Source organism: Orbicella faveolata, unplaced genomic scaffold (assembly GCF_042242905.1).
Source record: "Orbicella faveolata isolate gen_17 unplaced genomic scaffold, um_ofav_v1 contig_13, whole genome shotgun sequence".
NCBI classification, from domain to species: Eukaryota; Metazoa; Cnidaria; class Anthozoa; order Scleractinia; family Merulinidae; genus Orbicella; species Orbicella faveolata.
Genome location: NW_028301540.1, coordinates 2,530,361 through 2,552,613, shown reverse-complemented (window position 1 = coordinate 2,552,613; position 22,253 = coordinate 2,530,361). Strand labels below are relative to the sequence as shown.

The window sequence follows — 22,253 nt, the reverse complement described above, 5'->3', positions numbered from 1 at the left end:
AGCCGCGAAAACGAGCGGCCAAACCGCGAGGGGTCTGATGGGAGATTCTTCCCAGGCCACTCGCGGCTTCGCTGCTCGTTTTCGCGGATCACGCTCTTTTCGTTCCTCTATCCCAACCAGCTAAACCGCCAGCTACGCAGACTTACTCTAACAAACGGTCATCGAAATCCTGTAATTTGCATCACCATCACCATCATCATCGTCATCATCATCTGCTTTGTGGACAGTAAGCTTAGTAATGTCAAATTATATAAACCAAGTTATTTCAATTTTATACCTGTTTTCTTAAACAGATGAAATTGCTCAATCTCTACATCAAGAGGTCCCAGTCCGGAATCGGTGGGCGTCGTCCGTGAGAGTCTTGTGACGAGTTATGAAGATATTCACTTACAGTCTCCGTTGAGAGATGGAAAGTTCTCTAAGAGACCGAGCCACTCAAATTGGCGATCGCTAATCACGGTGTTTCTACGTGTAACAAAGGTCCTACCCGGCACAGAAGCGTCGCTTAGTCTCCTCGGTTCAAGACTGTACTTGGTCTCCTGCCAAAAATGTGGTTCTTTAGTTGAGAATAATGTTTCGGTGAAACCATGAATCCGCCCAAACGTTAAGATATTGTCAAGTCTGCCGAGTCAGTTGCCGATTTCTAAACACATTGTGCAGCCTGTCAGTACGTGTTAATCGTGATCCAGGCTCTCTGAAAAGTTCTTTCGCCATTGCTGTTAACAGGAGTTTTCCTTTCTGGTATTGTTAAATCGCTCCGCGCCGATCAGCACAAGGACTTGGCGATTGTATACAAGGAGAGAGTTGTTTTTCCAGAAGCAACTGAGTTAGAAAAGGGCCTACAAAGAAAAAAAAAAAAAATCAAGATTAGAATTGTAAACTATTATTGAACAAGGCCCAAATGTATTGCCACCGAGATCTTTTAATTTGCCAGCATTTTATCTTGTTAACTTTGTACATTTTTTATCGTTTTCATTTTGTATTATGACTTTGTTTTCTTGTTGTTTCTGAAGTACAGAGACAAATCTAATTCCTGATATTGCCACCAAGCGTTGAAATTGGAAGCAATGCTCCACTAAAGAGGCACTTCATCGTTACAAATATTTGCGTGACTTGCGTTTTTTTAGAGATTAGCGTGGCGCAAATCCTTGAGTGAGGTTGTCACGCAACCCTGCATCGGATCTAGGCAAAGGCCATGTATGTGCCCGCTGTAGGTATGATTTTGCTTGTGAGATAAGGAATAATATATTTATTTTTAAAATAGACTTCCTTTGGGCGCAATAAATATCGTATTGTTTTATGTGTGAAGTAATGACCTAGACCGTAGGTACATTGTAACGATCTTTATAAAGATGGGTAATTCCGACCTCTGTCAGGAAACTTACAGTCGAAAACAGCAAAACCATTAAAAATCTTGCGAAGTAAAAAAAAGCATGTGTATTCTTGTTCTCAATTCCATTCCTCTTCAGTCTACTCTTCGATCTTCTTATCAAAGAGGAATCCTACTCCGTCATCTTCTACTATCTTTATTTGCGGAGACAGGAGTCTACAAAAGAAGGACAAAAGCAAACAGTTTTTCTTTTTTTTTTCCGAATAATCTTCCAAAAAAATTGTTTGAGTTCTGTAGTCCCACGATCCTCTTGTAAGCCGTATTTGAATTCTCGGTGTTGGCCTGGAACTAGCTTGCAACTGAGGCTAATGCGAGGAGTTATTTCAAATGCAAATGACATTAATCTCTTTTTAATGATATTCACCCTCGTGAGCCTCCATTGCAAGCTACGTCCGGTCCAATATACCGAGAATACGAATATGGTCTATTCAACAGGTTATCGCACTAGCCCGTTATGAGTGCTTCCCCTCTAATCTTTTTGGGAATGTGTTTCTAAATTTGCTGCTGATCAAACATTGATACCGTGTGATGCAACAACACTCCCCCGGCATACCTCAAACATTTGACTACGGTAGTTGATGGGTCGTGGGGGGGAAGGGGGGGGGGGTTTGACGTCTATGGTTGGTATTAGGGTGTGGGATTTCACACCATATGGCTGGGTGGGGAATTTGAACCCGGTGGGGTTCCCATATAAGAAGGACAGGGGTGCTCGTCGTACCTTTGAGGGGTTAAAAAAGCGGTTTTGGCACCTATTGGAGTGTTCAAGCAACCCTTTGACGACCATATGTACACCAAAAAAATGCCGTTTTAGTTGAGCTGAAGAAGCTATTTTTTTTTTTACCAAACAGATAGATTTCCCCAAGATTAGGTACAAAAATGTAGAATGGTTTGATTTGGTGCATGCTTATAAGACAAAATTTCCACTTTTTTTTTTTTTATTGCCCTTTTCCTTTCCTTTTCCTCAGCCCTTTTACTCTCACTACTTTTTATGTTTCATATTTTTTCTGGCTGCCCTAAAAAGTTGGGTGTTAATTATGGGCAAAGCCAGGAGCTCCTGGCAAAGCCTGTAAATGGGACCTTGATCAATTATAGGATAGTGGGCCATTTTACGACCATTTTTGCACCAAAACTGATAACGTTTTTCAATTTGCTACGTCAGAATGCTGTCGACTGTTGTGCGGATAGATCTATCCTAGCTCTACCATCTGCTTATCAAGAATCATGTCTGGTGACATCTAAATTGATGACGTCACAAGTGGTATAAAGAGCACGACCATTAAGTAGCCGTATATGGCTCCCCGGGCGTCACAGGGTTCAAAGAACCACAGCGGGAGCTTGAGAGGAGAAATTTGACAATCAACTAATTTATTATGACAATGCTTTCATAATCTTTACGAGTAGCATTCGTCTTTATTGCTATAAAAAAAATATGAAATAAATAGTTAATCTGTTGTTTTAGAACTGGTACCTCTTAAGGGCGAAAACAATTTCAAGCCACGCCCAAAAAAACAGGATCTTGGTGCCTCTTGGTGTTCTTTTCAAAATTTCCGACGAGTACCACCATCCTCTCTATATTATAGTTCTCCCCCCACTCCCCCACCCCTCCCCAAAGATGGCTCTTATTCATGGTGAACCTAGAAAACATCAAAAGATAACACCATTCTTTATCGTGTCACCTTTGGGGTTCGCTGTTTTTGGCTTCGCCTCGGGGAACATTGGGGATTGTGTCACCTTTGGGGTTGGCTGCTTAATTTTTGGCTTCGCCTCGGGGAACATTGGGTAAACAAAACTCACTGTTTCCCTTGGGGCTAGTTATAGGTACTTAGGCTCCGGCCACACTAATGCGTTTTAATACGTACCGGTTTTGTCTCAACAAAAATGAAGCAAAATATTTTCGTCCACACCAATTCGAAAATGCATACTTTTTCACGCGTTTTTGCCTTTCGTCCGCACTAAGGCGTTGATGGAAGCGACAGGATATGACGCTTTTTTTTTTTAGTCACCGTTCCGGCACTAGAAACGAAGCGTTTTCAAAACGATGCGTTTCATTAACGATCCACTTTCGAAACCGTTTTCGAAAGTCTCCGTTTTCATCAGTGTTTTAATTTCGGGCGTTTTAGTGTGGACGATAGGCGAAAATGCCTAATGTGCTTCACATGTAAAATGTCTAAGACTGGGTACTAGTCCGAGCAGCGATAAAAATGCATGCTGGGATATCCTATTCCCCTTTTTGCTGGCAGACTTGTCGGACGAACGAAAATTCATAGCATCGAATTAAAAAGATGGGATTTGGTGATCTGAAATCAAGATCAGGCTTGGAAACCTTGAATAAATATCTCGAAGATAAGAGCTACATCGAAGGGTATGTATATTTAGTTTGTCCCTTGTTTTCTTACAACATATAGCTATCGGAAGAGAAACCTTCTATTCCACGTGCAGGGAAAATATTTACGCTTTTAAAAGAAGATCAGCAGTTGATTTGTAAGCTACTGTAAGCTTTCATTTAGAAGAAAACACATTCCACCAAGTAAAGTAGAATTTTATTTTGGATAAAAGTATCGACAGAAATCAAGATTTACCATGGAACAAATCACTGGGTTCGATAAAATCATGATAAAATTCATACTTTCAAGTTCTGTAACTTAAATTTGAGCTTTAAAGTCCTCATTCTTTAATAAACGAATGGTCTGTATCTGCTTTTATTAATTACTTTGTGTTAGCCGAACATTTCAATGTTTTGTGATGGGCAGAGAAGCTTTTATGAATATTGTATCCTTCCAAGGTTGATATCATCTTGGCAGTGTACAAAGTTGTACATCGAGTGCTTTGGCAGTTCCAAGCTTTCTTCTGTCCTGCTTGGTTATAGTTCAAATGACAGCTAAGCTGTATCGCATTAGTTGTTACCTTCACTGAACCCTGGAGTGTTAATTAATTGTGAAGTATTCAGGCAGGTGGAGTTCAGCTGACAGATATTATACTGTAACTGTGACTACAACTGAACTTTTCAAAAGACCTTTTCTCTGAAGGTTGCATATTATTGGTGATGCTTCTATCAATGTTAAGCCCAAGGGGGAGGGGGTGGACCCCGCGTATATGTGGGGCATTGGCTTCTATTACCTTCCCTACCCTTGGGGATTTGACTAAGAGTCTGGGCCCCAGGGGTGGAGATGCTTGTGATGTTAAATTTTTTTGTGAGCAGGAATGGAACTGAATCACATCATCAGAGTCATGTGCCCTTCTGTGCAGCCATCTTGAAATAGTTCTCATTGAGAACACAGTTTTCAGATTTTCAGAATATTTTTTGGTCAGAATCCCCACTGTAGGGCCAAAAATGGGTACAATCAGAACAAGGTTTCCACAATCTAGGATAGAGCTGTAGCATGTTGCCCTGCAGCCGGCTGTTAATTTCAAGAGAGGCATAATTTCTCCTTCTTAAAGGATGGAACATGTTAGAATTCCAACGCATCATTGTCTGACAAAAAGTGAGACTGTAGATTCAAAATCCACACAACCCCCCACAAAGTGACCTGTTTCATCACTTTACATTGACAGTAAGTAGTGAGAAGTAGTTTTCTTATTTTTAGAAAACAAGTATTCACCTCCAAAACAGCTGTGTTCTCTATGAGAACCTGTTGAAGATGGTCACACAGATGAGCACATGACTGTGATGGCGTGATTCAGTTCATTTCTCCTCACAAAAAAATTAAACATCACAAACATCTCCACTCTGGGGCCAAGACTCTAAGTTAAATTCCTAAGGGTGGGGAAGGTAATAGAAGCCAAATATCCCACATATGCCCTGGTTTCTCCCCCTCTGGCTTAACATTGATAGATGCATAACTGCTGTTAGTAACAACCATGCAGGATTCTGCAATGATGTCATAAGCCTGGTCTTCTTTTGCATAAAAAACTAAGAATGAGCATTACTGCAAGCACAAGTGGAAAATTGCTTGTCCTGAGGTGAAACCCAGGCTTTACATTCTCAAAGAACAGAACACATCAGTTTAGTTTTTGATCATGTAGCAACCTTTTCAAATTTATTTCCTGTAGTATTGAATTATCAGAGTGTATTTTTGTTTTGTTGCCAGCTATGTGCCTTCCCAAGGTGACAGAGTAGTGTTTGAAGCACTTTCTGGATGTCCATCTGAAGATCTGCCACATGTTCTACGCTGGTATAACCACATAGCATCATTTGGAACTGAAAAAGCCACATTTCCTGGCAGCAAAAAAGATCTTGATAGCTATGGTGCCGGACCAGTAAGCAATGGCACCAAAAAAGACGATGACGACGACTTTGATCTCTTTGGTTCAGATTCTGAAGAGGTAATTGTAAAGATCAGTTGATGACTGGGCATTTAAAACAGTACTGTTTATTTTTAGTATAACGTTACGAACTCTGAATTCTCAAATTCATCACTTTTTACCAGAATGCATTGCATTTAACCAGAGTGCACTGCAACACTTTTTACCAGAGTGCATTGCACCACGAACAACACGAGGATGTCACACCATCAAGCTGTCGTCCTTTTTCGCGTGGCCAGTTATGTTTTGCTCTGATTTACCAGTGAAATGATGTGCTTGACTTTCACAACTATTACTTTTGTTCTTAAAGCGGTATGTGAAAGTTTGTAAAGCTTGTAGAATAATTGAAACAAACGAAAACCATAGAACACTATAATTTCATATACATGTATGCTGCAATCTATTCCTTTTCATCCAAACATGAATTTAAGCTAAAGCTTTAGCATTTTCACACGTTGCAATGGACATGTCCTCTGCACAGTCTGTCAACGTTCTAGAGACATTTAATGCATACCAGTACAGAATTTATAAGTTAGATTTCTGCTCCTACAATTTCTACATCTTTCAATTTTCGTGATCTGGAAAAGGGGAGGTTGATGTGTATCGTTACGTCCAAACATAGTTTAGATCACTATGTGCTTTTTTGTCACGATCCCTTGTCACACCTCGCCATCGATGCGTCATCATGCATGAAGTTGATGCATTCAAGGTTAATGCAAGTCTTGGCATGCGCAGGTAGATGAATCACTGCATAAAATGTGTCACTATCAACAGAATGTGCCGCAGCGTTACTATCGTTTAGATACCCTAGTTTTTACAATACTCAAGTCATGATTTTGGCACACACCAAGAAATCATCCAAAAGTGGATTTAATATTCTGAGCTTGGATTAATTACAGGATGATGAAGAGGCTGAGAAACTTAAGCAACAGAGATTACAACAATATGCTTCCAAGAAAGCTAACAGTAAGTACCTTAAAGTGCAAATTTTAATTAATGTAAACTGTACGTACATGTTGTGTTTTCTATAAGATAACCAGGTTTTCTCAAATGTGAAATATTCTGTTCTCCAAGAGTTTAAATTTGATGGAGAAGTGCATCCCACAAGTTTAACTGTCACAAAACCCAGTACCAGCTGAATTGTGATGCAATGGACATTCTTGGATTATCAGTCATTCTTTAATTGGCACCGTTACCTGGGAAGTGGAGCAGCTCCCATGTGAAAAGGAGCTGGGAGTAAAGTTAGGATTTTGGTCTCATTTATAGTGTTTAGGATAGAACACAAACATTTTGGCTTTCAAGGTATCTTAAAGGTTGGGTGCAGAGAATGTTTAAAATATGATGATATTACTGGTACATGTACGTGTATGTTGATGGTTTAGATCGATCTGGTGTGGAATCTTAAAATTCCCTTATCTTTATTTACCTCACTACTGGTTTTACTTTAGCTTGAGTTTTAGTTTTAAGTTGGTTTATTTTAGGAGTCAAATAAAGCTTGAGCCATTTCCAGATTGTGCAGTACCAGAAAATATCCATACTCCTCCCACAGAAGGGATTGGAATTTCCTGGGGGGCGGGGGGGTTCTTTAAGACTAAGAAATTTAAAGGAATGTATCAAGTTTAATTGGAATTTCCAGAGGGGTGGGGTGTCTTGGAAAAAATTCCTTCCGTGGGGGAGGTATGTATATTTTCTGGAACTACACATTGGTCATCCCCACCCCTTCAAAGTGCCCCTATGATCAAATTCTTGATATCCATTTTTTTACATTTTTGTACACAATAGGTCATTCCTAGTTATCGTGCCAAATTTCAATCTATTACGCACATTAGAACTCGTGTTTCTTGGACCTTTATTTCAGACAATTTACCGCCATTAATTCTTCTTCTTCCAAGTCTTGGTTGAGAATTGGAGTAAATGACGTCATTTACCCAAAAATACCGCACAGGTTGAAATAATTGGTATTAACAGCAATTTGCTTAAAGAATTATTATGTTTTTGCAATTTTCTACACTAATTGTTATTATAATTTCAACCTGTGTGGTATTTTTGAGTTAATGTAATAGGTTGAAATTTGGCAAGATATCTTGGAAAGACCTATTGTGTTCAAAAATGTGAAAAAATGGATACCGGTATCAAGAATTTGATCATAGGGGCACTTAAACATGTGGGTTCTCTCCTCAGAGGAAAATCCAAATGACTAATTTAACATATTTTTTTCTGTGCTATTTAGAAAAGACAGTTATAGCCAAATCTAGTCTTCTTCTTGATGTAAAGCCCTGGGACGACGAAACAGGTATTTAATAGAAATATTATCACTGTCATCTTTCCTCCTTGTGTCCTTGCAATCATAGGATGCATAAGGCCATGGAAGTGTAGTGGCCCAATGGTCAGCATGCTTTGGGTTGAGCAGTCTGGGTTCAAGCCCTCGTCAGGGTCATTGTGCTGTGTTCTTGGGCAAGACACTTTATTCTCACAGAAGTCTTTTAGTCACTTAAACCATGGAAACTGGGATAAGTTCTGGGGTATGGACAACTTGGCCCGATGCAGTTATTGATGTTGTAATGTATTTAAAAAGCAAAACATCTTGACACTGCATTATTGTACAAGTTCACTTGACATGTGTAAATAGTGCCGAGCTCAGCGAGTTAAAACTGTCTCACATAGGACAAGCCACAACATGTTGCACAGAATAGGGCTAAATTGAGAGATTGTTGTTGTGTTATGTACCACAGGAACTAAGAGCTAAACAAATTATTATTATTAGAGGATAAATTAAGTAAGTAAACAGTATTCTGACATAAATTTCCCACTGAAAATTTATAACAACTTTTCTACCTTCTCACTTGTAGCAACTCAACTCCCAGATACTGACATTTAAAACAACACTCCAACTGAACGGAATAAAACTAAGCATAAGACCACAAGGACGCATTGCGGACCTATTTTTTACCTTGACAATAATTATTGAATCTAGGGATGTCTTATTTTATAAGTAGTTCCCAGTTGCAAATCCAAAAAGAGCAAGAACTATAAACAGAGCTTGAGTTAAACAGAAAATAATTCTTTTTGTGTATCATTGTTCATTATTGCTTTCGTTGCTATCTACTAGCCTATGTACTGTACAATGGTATGTAAGTACATGATTATGGTTTTTCAACACTGCACAATGCAGTGGTTAGACAGACTGTTTTTGAACTCAAAGTTTGTGTGTTCTTGAAAGTTGCAGTATGTAAACAACTTCATTTGATTTCAGACATGAAAGAATTGGAAAAGCTTGTTCGCAGCATTGAGGCTGATGGTCTGCTCTGGGGTGCATCAAAGCTCGTCCCTCTCGCATATGGCATCAAAAAGTTGCAGATCAACTGTGTCATTGAAGACGACAAAATCTCAACAGATTTCCTGGAGGAGGAAATCACAAAATTTGAAGATTTTGTTCAGTCTATGGACGTTGCTGCCTTTAACAAGATCTAATGTCATAACACTTGAATAGTCAAGTTAAATGCAATTAAATAAACACAAAACAAAGACCACCAACTGTGTAAAGTGCATTTTGTGCGGTGATACAGTTGAACCTCTATTAAGGGGCCACCCCTTATTAAGCGGCCAGTTATCAAAGTCCCGAAATCATTGTCAGTAACAGGTCACCTTTATTAAGTGGCCGTGGCCACCTTTTGATTGTCCCAATGAGGTTTTTCCTATTGCCTTTACCCCTGTTAAACTGCCACCCAGAATTTAATACATGTAGTTTGGCTTTGTTTTGGAAAAGGCGGTGACAGATAAGAGTCAGAAATAGAAAGAGACGCCTGATAAAATCATTGAAGCACATGTTTATCATGATAGTCTTGACGTGAATCCAAATTCACTAAGCAGTTAACTCGATCCAAAAAAAATATTCAGAGTACACCAATCCCTATTAGGGACAACCTCCCATTTCCCCAAAGGTGGCCTCTTAATAGGGGTTTGACTCTATTATGAATTTTAGACAACTAGAATGACAACACCATGACAATGTTGATTTTAATAATCATTTATTATATCACCTACTGTTTGTTATCATTAATTTATTATAAAATGATGTAAATCCGTTGTTCAAAACAACAAAAAATTGGGTGCGGGTGGGGGTGGGGGTGTGTGGTCCGCTTCCCAAAACCCTTACCCTATTTATGACCAAAATCTGCGATTTTCCCTACCCTATTTATGACCTGATCAAAAACTTGATACCCAATTTATGACCTGTTCCTAAAATCAATGCCCAGTTGTAGACTTGCCTTGTGGCCTTACAACATTAGCTCCCTAGTTCAGACCAAAGCAAATGCAAAAAGTTAAAGTCTAGAGTGCAAAAAGTATACCCCATTTATGACCAAAATGGCCAAAATCGATACCCTATTTATGACCAAAACGGCTGAAAAAATAAACCCTTTGGGGCCGCACATACCTATATAGCCCATATAAGGGAGAACCCCCGGGGGGATTGAACACAATAAGGACAATAAAAAAAAAAGAAAAGAATCAGGATACTTTACAATCAGGATATTTTAAGACGAGTCACGCTTAGATACAGTCGAACCTCCTGTTGCGACCACCTCTCGTAAGCGACCAGTTTTCCAAAATACCAAAAGTTTCCCAGTTAAATGACTATGTTGGGAACCTCTTGTAAGCGACCACCTCTCGTAAGCGACCGCGACCACTTTTAGAGCTTAAAGTTTGAAATTTCTTTTGTTTTTAACCTTCCGTAAGCAACCACTTGACAGATTGTTATAATAGCGCCAAAAATGGATAACACGGTGTTGTAACATCATATATTCCTGGATAGCACAAGAGACGGAAATTTCTCCATGGGAAGTACTGTATTTTTTCTCAAAATCGACTTCTCATATCAATAAAACATTCAAAACATGGGTAAGTCTCTGCAGTTACCATATGCTAATGAGACAAAATTTTGACCCAATATGGTCCCAGCTCTCCTAAACGACCGGGTTCGACTGTATTTATTATTTAAGTTGCTTCGTTGAGCATCCTCTTTAGACAACTGCGTGTTGTTTACCCCATCTTTGAAGTTCTGCTTACGGCGATTCTTTAGTTTTTCAACATCTGAGTTTGTTTTTAAGTGAGTAGTCATAGCTTTTTGTCAGTGTTTTCATAGTTTGAATTCGTACATGGCTCATTTGTTATCTCGTGAGAACGAGCATGAACTTCTCTTTTAAGTTCCTTGTTGGTCGTAATTTATTGTCTGCCGACATTTTTGAGATGTTCTCAAATAAGTTATTCCATTTGTTGGCGAAGTGGGGGGCGAGGGGGAATGTTTGGACAATGATGGAACTGATGTTGGTTGTGTTTCCCATTTCACTTGGAAGAGTGAGTAATAATCCTTGCACCGCATTTTAGACAAACGGATGTTTTTCCTTAGGCAAGCTGATATACATCAGTTTCTTCTGTGATTGTTGCTAGAGTTTTTTTAATAGTCATAGCTTTTAATTTTTAAGACTTTTGGGAATTGCAGAGAGAATTTGGCGATAATAGATGAATTGACTTCAATGTTGTATTTGGTCTTGAATTCTTCATAAGATAGATATTTGCCAGTATTCTTAAGAAGATCTCGTACCGGCAAAATATATCCCAGGCTCGCTCCAGGAGTTTCCAATACAAAGATTTTCCTTCGATAGTGACATCTTTGCATGTTGTTCCATATAATTAAGTCGCCTTTGAAGCAGTCATCCCTATCACGATTGGTCTGGTAATTCACTAAAGTAATCAAGAAGTTCTTAGTAAAAGGGGGAAACATTGTTGTCTACATTTTTTGTGTTATAGTTGCATTTCAAAAGAAACGGTAATCCTCTATATCTATTGAAGTAAGCATTGGGAATTGCTTTCCAAGAATGATTTTAACTTTCAATTTTAAAAATTGCAATTTTTTTTTTTAGCGATTGTGGGCGTTCCGCGTTCATGTTAGCTGCAGAAAATGGCCATAAAGGTGCCTTAGTTTACTACATAAACGAGAGTTCATTAAGTACGCAAAAGAAATCATTATCCCAATCGCGCGAGTTCGTATAAAAATCAAGTCACTCGGAAAAATGAATGTGATGTAAATCCCAGTTCAGAAACGTTCAGCGCATAATGCTTAGGAGGCTTCGTTGTTTTCAGAAGATCCTGAAAAAAATATTTGTCGTTAAGGGAAATGTTAACAAAATTTCTTGAAGAATACTAGTTCGGTCAGTGCCAAACAACAACAACAACAACAACAACAACAACAACAACAACAACAACAAGGAATACAACAACATTCCCTTTGAAGCCAAATGTGGGTTGGTTAAGATGGCTGGACATCGACCGAGTTTTCTTTTGCATGTTTAAGGGGCACTGCCTCGACTGACACATCGTGTTGTAACATAAACTCGCCTTATTATCTTGCAATAGAAAGAAAAAATAAACAAAAAGCAAAATGGTCAAAGCAAAGAAATAATCGATTAAATAGAAAACAAAAAGTGAATGAAAGATTAAAAAAAACAAAAAATGTTCACATTTGCGTTGCTTGGATGTTTCTTTGGAAGATAATAAAAAATGCGAGTAAGGCTGGTTTAGTGGCCCACTGGGCAAAATCTTAGTTCGTCACAAGATGTGGTTCAAGTACAACAACAACTTTATTTCTACTCAATATTTATACATAAGTTAAACTTATAAGCGAAAAATTAAAAAGTATTGTTTGCTCAAAATAACCATAAGGCTGGAAATACAGGGCAGTTGTCAATAGCAACGTAGTCGTTAGCTACAATGCTGTCATGATTGGAAATTACACAATTATTTGGTTAAGTTTTCACATTTTTTTCAGTCCGCACCAGGATCACTTTAATTGTTTACAAATGTGGTTATGACTGCAAAGATCCCACTAAACGCTTAGCGAGGTTGAACAATTCCTGGAGTACAATGGAAAAGTTAGAATGCATACTCTGGACAAACTGGTAGAAACACAAATCATTTTTTTAACAAAGCATACTTTGTTTGTTACTTAAAGGAATTAATTTGTTTTCAGTCGGTTACATTATGTACAATGAAAATTTTAATATGGCCTCAGTTAGATATTTTTTTCATTCATTCAATGATGTCGCTCGTGATATTCAAATGACTCATTCGAAAAAGCTGTAACGTTTATCATGGGATCCAAAGAGTTATGAACACCTATCTCATTCATAATCAATTCAAATTTCTCTTCCTGCTCGGCCTCTCTGGAATATGCTTGGACTATACTGTCCAAGCGTTGGAACAGATCTTTCTTGGTCGCCTGTAATCTTCTCAGTTGAAATTTAGTGACATCCTCTGCGAAACGTACTTTCTTTCCCTTCTTATTAAGATGGCAACGATGCTCATTCCTTGCATGCTTCGGATATACAATAATATTACTGCCTTGATCAAAGAAGGACTTTTTTTTCGAGTTGTTTTGCTTCGCATTTCCTGATGCCTTTTTGCTGATGCTTGACCGGGCTAACGTTTCCTCGAGTTTCCGTTGGCGTAAACCATTACTTATCTTATCATAAAATTGATGGCGTTGGTTTGTTTTGTTCCAGCTGCATTCGTCCACGCCAGGGTCGTAAAGTGGGCTTTCCTTTGCAGTGTTCTTTGCTTCTGCAAGTGCGTCGTTCAGTATGACGATGAAGAAGTTCATCGCCAAAATGGTAGTACTCAGCAAAATCATGGCTGCAAAAATTCTTCCGAACATTTTGTTGGTGAGCTCTAACTGATTGACTGGCCTTGCTTTCACTCGACCCAGAGTCAACTCTACTTGGAAAAAACTAGCTTTTAGAAACGATGAATAGCGCTCAAATCCCGCTCCAAAAGTCAGAATACCAAAGTGCAAGAAGGCAATGAAAAGAATTAAGAAAATAACACTGAAAGATGCGAGATGTCTCCCACTGTGCTTCAATGTTATGGAAAACACAGCGACGTGTTTATTGAATCTTATCAGGCGCAAGAGTTTCACAGAGATTACAAGCACCAACAAACCAAGAACGACATTATCTACCTCGCGCCAAACCAGAGCTTCTTGGAAACTCACATGACCATACACGTTTTCTTGTAATTTTCTGATGGCCGAAGACACTTTTTCCGATTGTACCACATACATAATAATAGCTAGCACGGAGAAGAACACTTGATACAGTTCCATCCAGTTCCAGAAGGATTTAAAATACCGGAAACCCCGCTTGTAGAGCTTGTAACTCTCTCGTCCAAGGTACCACAGCACGAAGATGATAAATAAAAGAACACAGATCATATACAACTGTTTGGCGACGGTCTGAGTGGAGGGCAAAGAGAGAACATCAATTCTCTTGAACGTTGCCGTGTGTCCTGACGCCCCAACTTCGTAGAAATACGTTGCAATAGCTAAAACATTTACTGACGGGTTGAAGGCTGAGAATTCCACAATAACAGCTCTAGTTTGTCTGTCCAGCCAGTCATTAGTTTTTAAATTCTTAATAGTGCTAAAACCTGTTGCGTTCTCGTATCCTAAGTCAGCCACGAATCCTCCCCCAGGGTAAAATGAGAATTGTCCCCACTTGGGCACAGTTTCACTCTCCCCCGGATTCTGGTATCGCCAGGGCTTCGGGCAAAGTCGAAGTAGCTCCTCGTGACTCGAAGAGTTGTCAGTGGGCTTCCAGGCTGGTTTACTATAGGGGGTTCTATCTTCATTTTCTAGTCCGTATCCGTCGTAACACACCGGAAATACTCTCGTCATATAGTCAACTTTACAGGATGCTGAAATGTTTACAAACCTATTATTAGAAAATTGCTGTTCATGCCTTAAAGAAGGCTCTGTTCTACTGCAAAGGGGTTAATCAGAACATACTAGCTAATGCTATATTCAGAATTAACCTACTTTGACAAATTTCCAAGTAGATATAACTCATAGACTGCTTTTCTCACACTTCAAGGGTCCCACAACATGTTGAAGGAACAGGTATAACTATTTGCTTTTGGACAATTTTAGTTAAAGCAATAGTAAACGCGACAAACCGAATTCAATAATAGTTCTATTATTAGATGTTTTGGTGTGTAGTATCGCTTTATATTTTTACTCGTTGTTTGTATTTTGACTCGCCCTACGGGCTAATCAAAATACGGCACAACTCGTAAAAATATACAGCGATACTACCCACCAAAGCATCTAAATAAGGTATATTTATAATCCATCAAGTATTTTCACTCGCGCGCGACTGGTCTAAACGCGTCACGCGACTGAATTCTCGTCCCAGTAAAAACTGGGGAATATCCGAGTGATATTCCCTAATTTTCAAATCCACGCGTGTTGCGAAAAATATTTGAAGGATAATAAACAAAATAGCTTTCATTTGGCCCGAAAATATTCTCCGATATTTGTCCGTGGACATTATCTATTCCTCAAAGCTCACAGTGTTCCTCGAGCTACACTCTCGGAGAACCGTTCGCTTCTCAGAACAGATAATGTCCAAGGACAAATATCCGAGGGTATTTCCGCGCCAAATGGAGGCTATTGTTTATCTGTCTTCAGCTCACAGAATAGTGACTGAAGTAGCTCAATCACGGTATTTTAAGTAATTTTGGCCACATGCAAAATTACCTTCAAATTGAAAGAAACCGAATAATAGTAGCTTATTAAAGTAGAGAAACACCAAAGAGATAATCTTAAACAGTAAAGGAACAAGGATGGTAAAGGATGGAAAAGATTAAAACGGATTACAAAGGACGCACTTAAAATATTTAGGCAAAACTTGTCAAGATGCACAAACCGAGACGTAACTCCTTAAAGACCGTCATGGATTAGCCATTATCTGAGCCTCTGTATGCACTTTCTTCCGGATACAATTAAAGTGGCGATTATTGCCATCGCGAAACATTGAGCTTTGAGACTAAAACTTACTCGGTTTAACTCTTAGTTGGCGGGCTCGAGCCATCCCAACAAGGATTGAGTGCTTGTCTCCAATGTACACTGTTTGATTCTCTTGTTGGCCATTGTACCATCGGCCCGCAAACACACCTGGGATAAAAGCCTCATTTAACCAGCTCCAGAGCTTCTCGTTATCATGAACCTATCATAGAGAAAAGAGAAAGAGAAAATGGACCGGTGAATATATGAATGTTATTGAACCAACGCGAGTTCCATACTGCAGTAATATTTCCCTTGTTCCCTTTTTTTCCCAAGGTTATGGACCGAGTCGAAATCGCTTCCATTCCGCATGTCTTGTGAGGACACGCTCTAAGCACTAAAATTGGTTGGACTCATTCTCAGGATGCGTTCGACTGACCTTATTCCAGAATAAAAATATCACTATTAATTCCGCACCATTCCAAATAGCCAGCTACTTTTCAACGCTCAATTGAAAACCTCTCTGACAACATAGAGCGGTTTCCAAATGAATATCGTAAAACCAAAACCAAAGCAATCACTTAAGCCAGTCACAAAGGACACAGACCAACGAACGAATCGATAATCGAAGTAAATGCATGAAGCTGACGCCGAGCGCGGGAAAACGTATGCGGGCAAGTCACGATTGGTTATGTTTGACAAAATGGCGCGAGTTTTTTAAGCCAATCGTGTAGCATGATACGACAAAACCAATTTACTTTTCGACACTCAAGTAAAAACCGCTCTGACTCAGTTGAATTAATTGAATAACATTTCGCTTTGGTTTTAAACATCACGCCTACTGTTCGTACTGCTCATTTTGTAGATATGTTGAACAGAACAGCTCAACAAATCATAGTTAATAGGGGGGAATGGTTATGAAACTCGAAAAAGTTCTTTGTTGTATGGTTTTGCTTCCTGTTTTGGCCTTAATCGTGCACAAAACAAAATAGTTGTTTACTACTGACCGAGGAACTAACCAATAGAAATAGTTTGATTTGGTAACTCATACATAGTGTATGAACGCAAAACAAAAGATTGTGCACGGTCGTGGACCTTCCAACATAAATCTTGGCATCTTTGTTTGCTCCTTTGATGTTTGCCGGACTTCATAACCATTCCCCTCTATTAACTATGAAGAGATAAAAAAAAACAAAAAAACAACAAAAAAAAAAACAAACGAATTCACATGATAACTCACTTTGGAGTTAACCCAGACTTGTTTCATTGTTGACAATACTTACCTTTTCAAAGTTTGGTAACCCATCCCGTATGGACTTTGTCATGTGATATTGGTAACTATTCCGGTTGCCATAACACAAGACCATCACCAGGAAGATGAACAGGAGGTAAATGACAAGCTCGAAGTAAAGAAGCAACAAGTTCTTTTTCTTTAGCTGTTGTTTCCTCATGTCTTCCACTTCAGATAGCTTCATTTTCCACAGTCGCTGTTGTGAGGGGCTACTTTTAGCTGCTTCGTGGCTTTGGCGTCCTTCAGATCTACTCTTTTTCCATTTGAGAATGGCTGCGAGGAATGTCGCAATGAATAACACTTTAGCAGGTTCTGTAATTGTCAGATCCAACCCCAGTGATATAAGTGCTGACGCTAGCCACTGCTCGCTGGTGCTCTTTCCCCAAATCAAGCTGTAGAAGATGGTAAACGAAGCAGAAACAACACAAGAACTAAACAAAAAGAACCAGGCCAGGTAGGTAAGCCACTTCGCTTTACGACAACGCAGAATCTCACTTGCTCCTTTCTGAAAAAGTAATACTGTCACAATGTTTATGGGTGCAACGATAAGTACACTTTTAAAAGTGATAATGATTTGGGCCCACGAGAATTTCAGGGGTCCTACTTGTAGGACTTGCTCAGATTTGCCTTCCAACTTATAGAACATCGCGTTAGCAAACATGGCTGTAAGAAGCACTGACAGGCAGCACGACGCTCGCTGCACTCTTGTAAAGCGGCTTCTTCTCGGCTTCGCTAGAACTGAAATCCAAAGATGGGTTTCAGTCAGACCTCTCCACCAACGTTTTAGCATCTCGTGTCTAAAAGTGCCCTCATTTGGCGCCTGTTCAATGATTCGCTCAATTCGACCGTCTTCTCGCTCCAGGGCAAGCCACTGGCTGCTGGTAAACGCCCAAGCCTGATTCACCTGTTCGTCAATAACAACGATTTCTTCTAGAAACCAGGAAGGGCTCTCACCAGAGTTGTCATGACCAATTCGCAATGCCTGAATCGTACCAAGAGACTGGCTAAATTTAAGAACAAACACATCCGTGTTTCCACGAGTAAAGAGAAAATTGTTCAGGCCAGGCTCGTCTAAGTTGAGCCGAACAATTCCGCTGCTTCCTTCACTACCGTATATCTCCATGGCAACCTTAGCTGTTGTACCTGAATTTCTCCACACGCCTGTGGAAATGATTATCCGATAGCTGTGTGAGCTGCTTGCTGTGGACGGTAGATGCACTGGCAGACCAGTCTAGAAATCAAAGTGGATTTCATTTATTAATGTACTGTGAGATACTAGACCTAAAAGCGGTCGTGTGTGAGTTGGCCCTTTATGTTCGGTGGACGTAATACTCGGCTCAAGTATGTGAATTCCATAATAATAGCTGTCCAACAGTAGCAAAGCCTGAGTTTTTTATCAGGTCTTTTTTCCAGTAGTGTTATGACTGCATTCGTATCTATCATCATGTCTACATTTGCTACTGTTGGACATCCATTATTATGAAATTGACATACTTGAGCCGAGTATTACGTCCACTGAACATAAGACCGCTCTAATGTGGCTTAGATAGCTCAGTTGGGAGAGCATTGCACCGGTAACGCAAAGGTCGTGGGTTCGAATCCCGTTCAAAGCCTGAAAATGTTTTCAGGTCTTTTTTCCAGTAGTGTTATGGCTGCTTTCGCATCTATCATCATGTCTTTTTCAATAAGTTTTTCGCATTTCACTTCATCTTAATGAGTTCTTTCCAAATCAATTACATCGGTTAACAGGGAAACTAAAATTTGCCCTGAGCTCTGTGACGTCATTTTCCCGCCGAAAAATATTTAAGTAATAATAATAAAAAAACCTCATATGATTGTTTGAAATTAAAAGTTCTATCACTGCAAAGTTTGAGCTCCATCGGATAAAAGACCGAAAAGTTTCCCCGAGGGTGCAGCTTCAAGCCCTCTGCTAGCCCAGTTGCTTAAATTTACAACACTTTTTTTACAAGCCACATTGACATGAATTCCAAAATTGTTGAACTGAAATTGTTAGATTCCAGGGTACAACCCGGCAAGTTTGTAAAATGTTCAAAACAGCGGATTTTACAGTTGAACGCAACATTAATTTTTATACCTTGAAATGGTTAAACTTCCTCTAATTGGTCCTGTTGTAACTTAGTTTCATATATAGAGCCATAAGGGAGACTGCAGTCTTAACTGTAATTATGCACGCTATTGAAATAAATTGTCATCATCAATGCTTACAATTCTAGCGTCTTTTTTATCCGTTTTTCTGACGATAAGCAGCACGACAATATAACAGAGGAGAACTACAGAGATCATCACAATAACTGCAACATTTCCAGTTTCTTGGAGATCCTTGAACTCCACTGAGACCTTGTCAAAATCAATGGGATTCGGTTTAATCAAAAGAGCTCCTCCAAATGAAGTCAGATGATTACAGGAACAATTAATAAATCCGTTCAATGTTGCTGATAAAACCTGGTAAGAAATAAAAAGAAAAAATCCCTTAAAATTAAGTTAAATCATTTAAAATTATCCACATTGTCATTTGTAGTACGTAGGCTAGCAAAATCTGATAACATTACCTGTAAAACGTCCTACCAAAAAATATTTTTTATCTCTGTCAGTCTGTTACAAATTTCATCATAAAAGGAGTTTCACCACAGTCTTGAAATAATCACTTCATTACGGGTTGCAAATTTGCCGTAAACAAGCAGTAGAATGCTACAGCCTGCGTCAAATTACGAAAACTATTAAATGCCCTGGACAATTGCCGCGGATTACTTTTTCATATCAGAATTTCAGAAGCAGAGGCTTCTAAAGATCACTAGATTGCAAAATTGAAATGACAAATGAGACCTGACTGAAGAACATTTACACCACTCACCCGACAGCCCTCTGTTATCCACTTTTCCCTCTCCTCTGACCAGAAGACACAGCTCCCAAGGGCTACCCTCAGAGTATAATTATGATCCGATTTAGAATCGTATGCTGGCACCACAGTTACATTTTGGCCCTGAGGGGGAGTGGGAAGGGGGTCCTTGACCTCGACACATGAACGCTTTTGTCGTCTATTTCTGAAACATGATCTTTTCTCCCTCTTGTGAGAGTTTGTTCCACTTCTGTTATAGCCTTGCACTCCAAGAAAGTACTTCCCTGGTCGCTTGGCGAGAGTTTCTATTGGACTCGTCAGCTGGGAACATTTAGTTTTGCCATCCTTTCTGCCATGCGCACCTGGTGACCAAACACACTTTTCGCTCTTTGAGACAGTGGCATTGAGGTCATGCTCTTGGGTGGTTGGCCGCTGACCATATCGCAAGTACACAAACAGATTTGTATTTGCCTCAGTAGGCGTGATTTCCAGCATTATCAGGGTATTTTCGTACTCAATATCAATTACGTGAAAACGCAGATTATCATTCTGGGTGAAATACTGCGGACTTTCAAGAGATACCGTCTGGCGTTTTAATGGTACAACGATGATAACGTTGTTTGAGAGATTTGATACTTTGATCAGCTTGCGTGTGTCATCTTTCAAGTCAAGAGCTAAGACATCAGAGTCGACTCTTTGCTTAGTACTGTCCCAGGTGTAAGGATTGAATGGGATTGATAGCATCTGCAAAAAGAACAAAAACTGTCAACTGCACGGCATTAATAACGTTAAAGGGATGGTGTCCCATATGAGATACCGTGTTTAAACAAGTATGGTAAATAACATCTGTAGACCTAGCTGACTGCCATTTTTAATTCTCTAGTTATTTCAGGTAGCCTGGCCCCTAACACTGTTTAAGTAATTGAAACCATGTCCTGAGTTTCTATCGAGTTTTAGTATAAATCTACTAGCGTTCCTTGATTACGAATACCGTTCTCTGATTGGCTACACTACTCACTATTGATGCTGTGATAGATACTGAGTAGCGTAGCAGTGTGCCCTTGTTAGCAAAATGACGGTCGATTATTGGCGTTTTCGAAGTGTCTGTGAAGAGGATTTAGATAAAGTTTTGAACGACTAGTAGATTTATACAAAAACAATTAGATTATTCGCTCTCGATTTCTATGCGTGATAGAAATCTCGAGCTCATAATCTAATTGTTAAATAGAAACACGAGTTCTCCCAAACTTTCACGAGTGTTTCTATAACTCGATAGCAACACAGAGAACATGTTTTCTATTTCTGTTAGAAAACACCACGACGAAAAAAAGGAAAACAACTTGTTAACTTTGATTGTCAAAATGTAAATTCGCTTTGCTCGCGTCATCATTACGTCAACAGCTCGTGCTAGTTCTGTGTTTCTATCGAGTGAAAGAAACACGATATTTAACCAATCAGTGCGCGTATTTTCTTAGGACTGTTAATAATATTTTTGTTAGTCCAAGGGGGAAATAAAGCTTGTTGTTGTAATGGAGATTAGGGAAGAGATCTATAGCTTTCGATAAGCAGTCAAATCCGTCATTACAATACAAAAGAAATGTACCTAGATTTAAACACCACGTGCGAGGCCATGATGCTACTCAAAAAACGTTTTGTTTAGCGACTATCTAATTGTACACTTTATTTCCGGTCACGGGCGGAACAGTAAGTTTCTCGGTGTTTCTCGAGATGAAGTGGAGGGAAACATCTCTAACCACACGTTTCAGAAATGTCAGGTTTAAAAGCAAAACAAACTTGTTTCCCTCAGGACGGTCATCATCTGCTGCTTGATACAATATCCATACCTGAGTATCCCCAAAACTTGCTCCTTGTATTCCGCTGGACTTCAATGCTTTCTTTTCAGCTGGCAAAACAAATCTAGCACCTCTTTCTTCAATTTTCAATCCTTCAAGTTTATCCGGGCTATGGCGGGCTAAGGTCAAGGTCAGTCCTGTCGTCTCAATCGATATCATTTCTTCATCCGGGACTCTTAGTGCCAGCACTGCATCTCCAACTAAGCTGATGATGTTCATGGATCTCTCTACTATACGTTTACCCTGAAAAACAAAACAAAACAAAACAAAAACAAAAACAAAAAAGAGCTGTCTTACAAATCAAACTCCAAAGTACTCACATGAGGTCAACCAATCACAAGAAAAGAAACAGTTTACACAATGAATCAATCCATGCCATGCCAAAAACCTGAAGTAGATGCTGTCAAGCTTGGGAAAACATGTGACCAGCTGCATATCATACAACAAATGGAAAGGCGGGAATGGCACTTGCTTCAGAGGCAAGCAATGAAAAAACATGCATGAAACCCGTGCCAAGTGTGTAAAAATATGTAAGCCAAGTCACGTGTGGGAAAACATGTAACCAGTGCTAAGCATAGGAAAACATACAAGGCGAGTCATGTGTGAGAAAACATGTAACCAGTGCCAAGCATAGGAAAACATGTAAAGCGAGTCCTGTGTGGGAAAACATGTAGCCAGTGCCAAACATAGGAAAACATGTAAGGCGAGTCATGTGTGGGAAAACA

The 22,253-nt window shown here is 39.4% G+C and overlaps 3 protein-coding genes across 9 annotated transcripts in view; 2 read left to right on the top strand and 1 right to left on the bottom strand.

Annotated features, from left to right (window-relative positions):
• The window catches only part of LOC110053888 (CLIP-associating protein 1-A-like), a 46,925-nt gene extending 45,494 nt beyond the window's left edge, over positions 1–1,431 (top strand). For all 7 annotated transcript variants that reach the window (XM_089284047.1, XM_089284051.1, XM_089284046.1 and 4 more), the window contains one exon: positions 294–1,431. In XM_089284047.1, coding sequence (XP_089140173.1) covers positions 294–356 — 63 coding nt within the window. In that variant the 3' untranslated portion in view covers positions 357–1,431. The remainder of the gene's footprint in view (positions 1–293) is intronic.
• Positions 1,432–3,606: 2,175 nt separating this feature from the next.
• Positions 3,607–9,226, top strand: LOC110053887 (elongation factor 1-beta-like). The gene is made up of 5 exons (XM_089284044.1): positions 3,607–3,752; positions 5,479–5,713; positions 6,592–6,658; positions 7,923–7,985; positions 8,946–9,226. Exons 1-5 carry the CDS (start codon positions 3,673–3,675, stop codon positions 9,161–9,163), a joined length of 663 nt encoding a protein of 220 aa, XP_089140170.1. The 5' UTR covers positions 3,607–3,672; the 3' UTR covers positions 9,164–9,226.
• A 3,084-nt stretch (positions 9,227–12,310) lies between these two features.
• Positions 12,311–22,253, bottom strand: part of LOC149114634 (polycystin-1-like protein 2) — a 36,319-nt gene continuing 26,376 nt past the window's right edge. Inside the window, exons 10-15 of the mRNA XM_089284041.1 lie at positions 21,520–21,771; positions 19,691–20,419; positions 19,045–19,281; positions 16,811–18,049; positions 15,582–15,750; positions 12,311–14,440 (exon numbers count right to left, since the gene is read on the bottom strand). Coding sequence (XP_089140167.1) covers positions 12,783–14,440; positions 15,582–15,750; positions 16,811–18,049; positions 19,045–19,281; positions 19,691–20,419; positions 21,520–21,771 — 4,284 coding nt within the window. The 3' untranslated portion in view covers positions 12,311–12,782. The remainder of the gene's footprint in view (positions 14,441–15,581; positions 15,751–16,810; positions 18,050–19,044; positions 19,282–19,690; positions 20,420–21,519; positions 21,772–22,253) is intronic.

Coding starts and splice junctions, on each gene's coding strand:
- LOC110053887 (XM_089284044.1), top strand. CDS start 3,673: ATGGGATTTGGTGATCTGAAATCAAGATCAGGCTTGGAAACCTTGAAT. Junction 5,714..6,591: donor TTGGTTCAGATTCTGAAGAG/GTAATTGTAAAG, acceptor GATTAATTACAG/GATGATGAAGAGGCTGAGAA. Junction 7,986..8,945: donor GCCCTGGGACGACGAAACAG/GTATTTAATAGA, acceptor ATTTGATTTCAG/ACATGAAAGAATTGGAAAAG.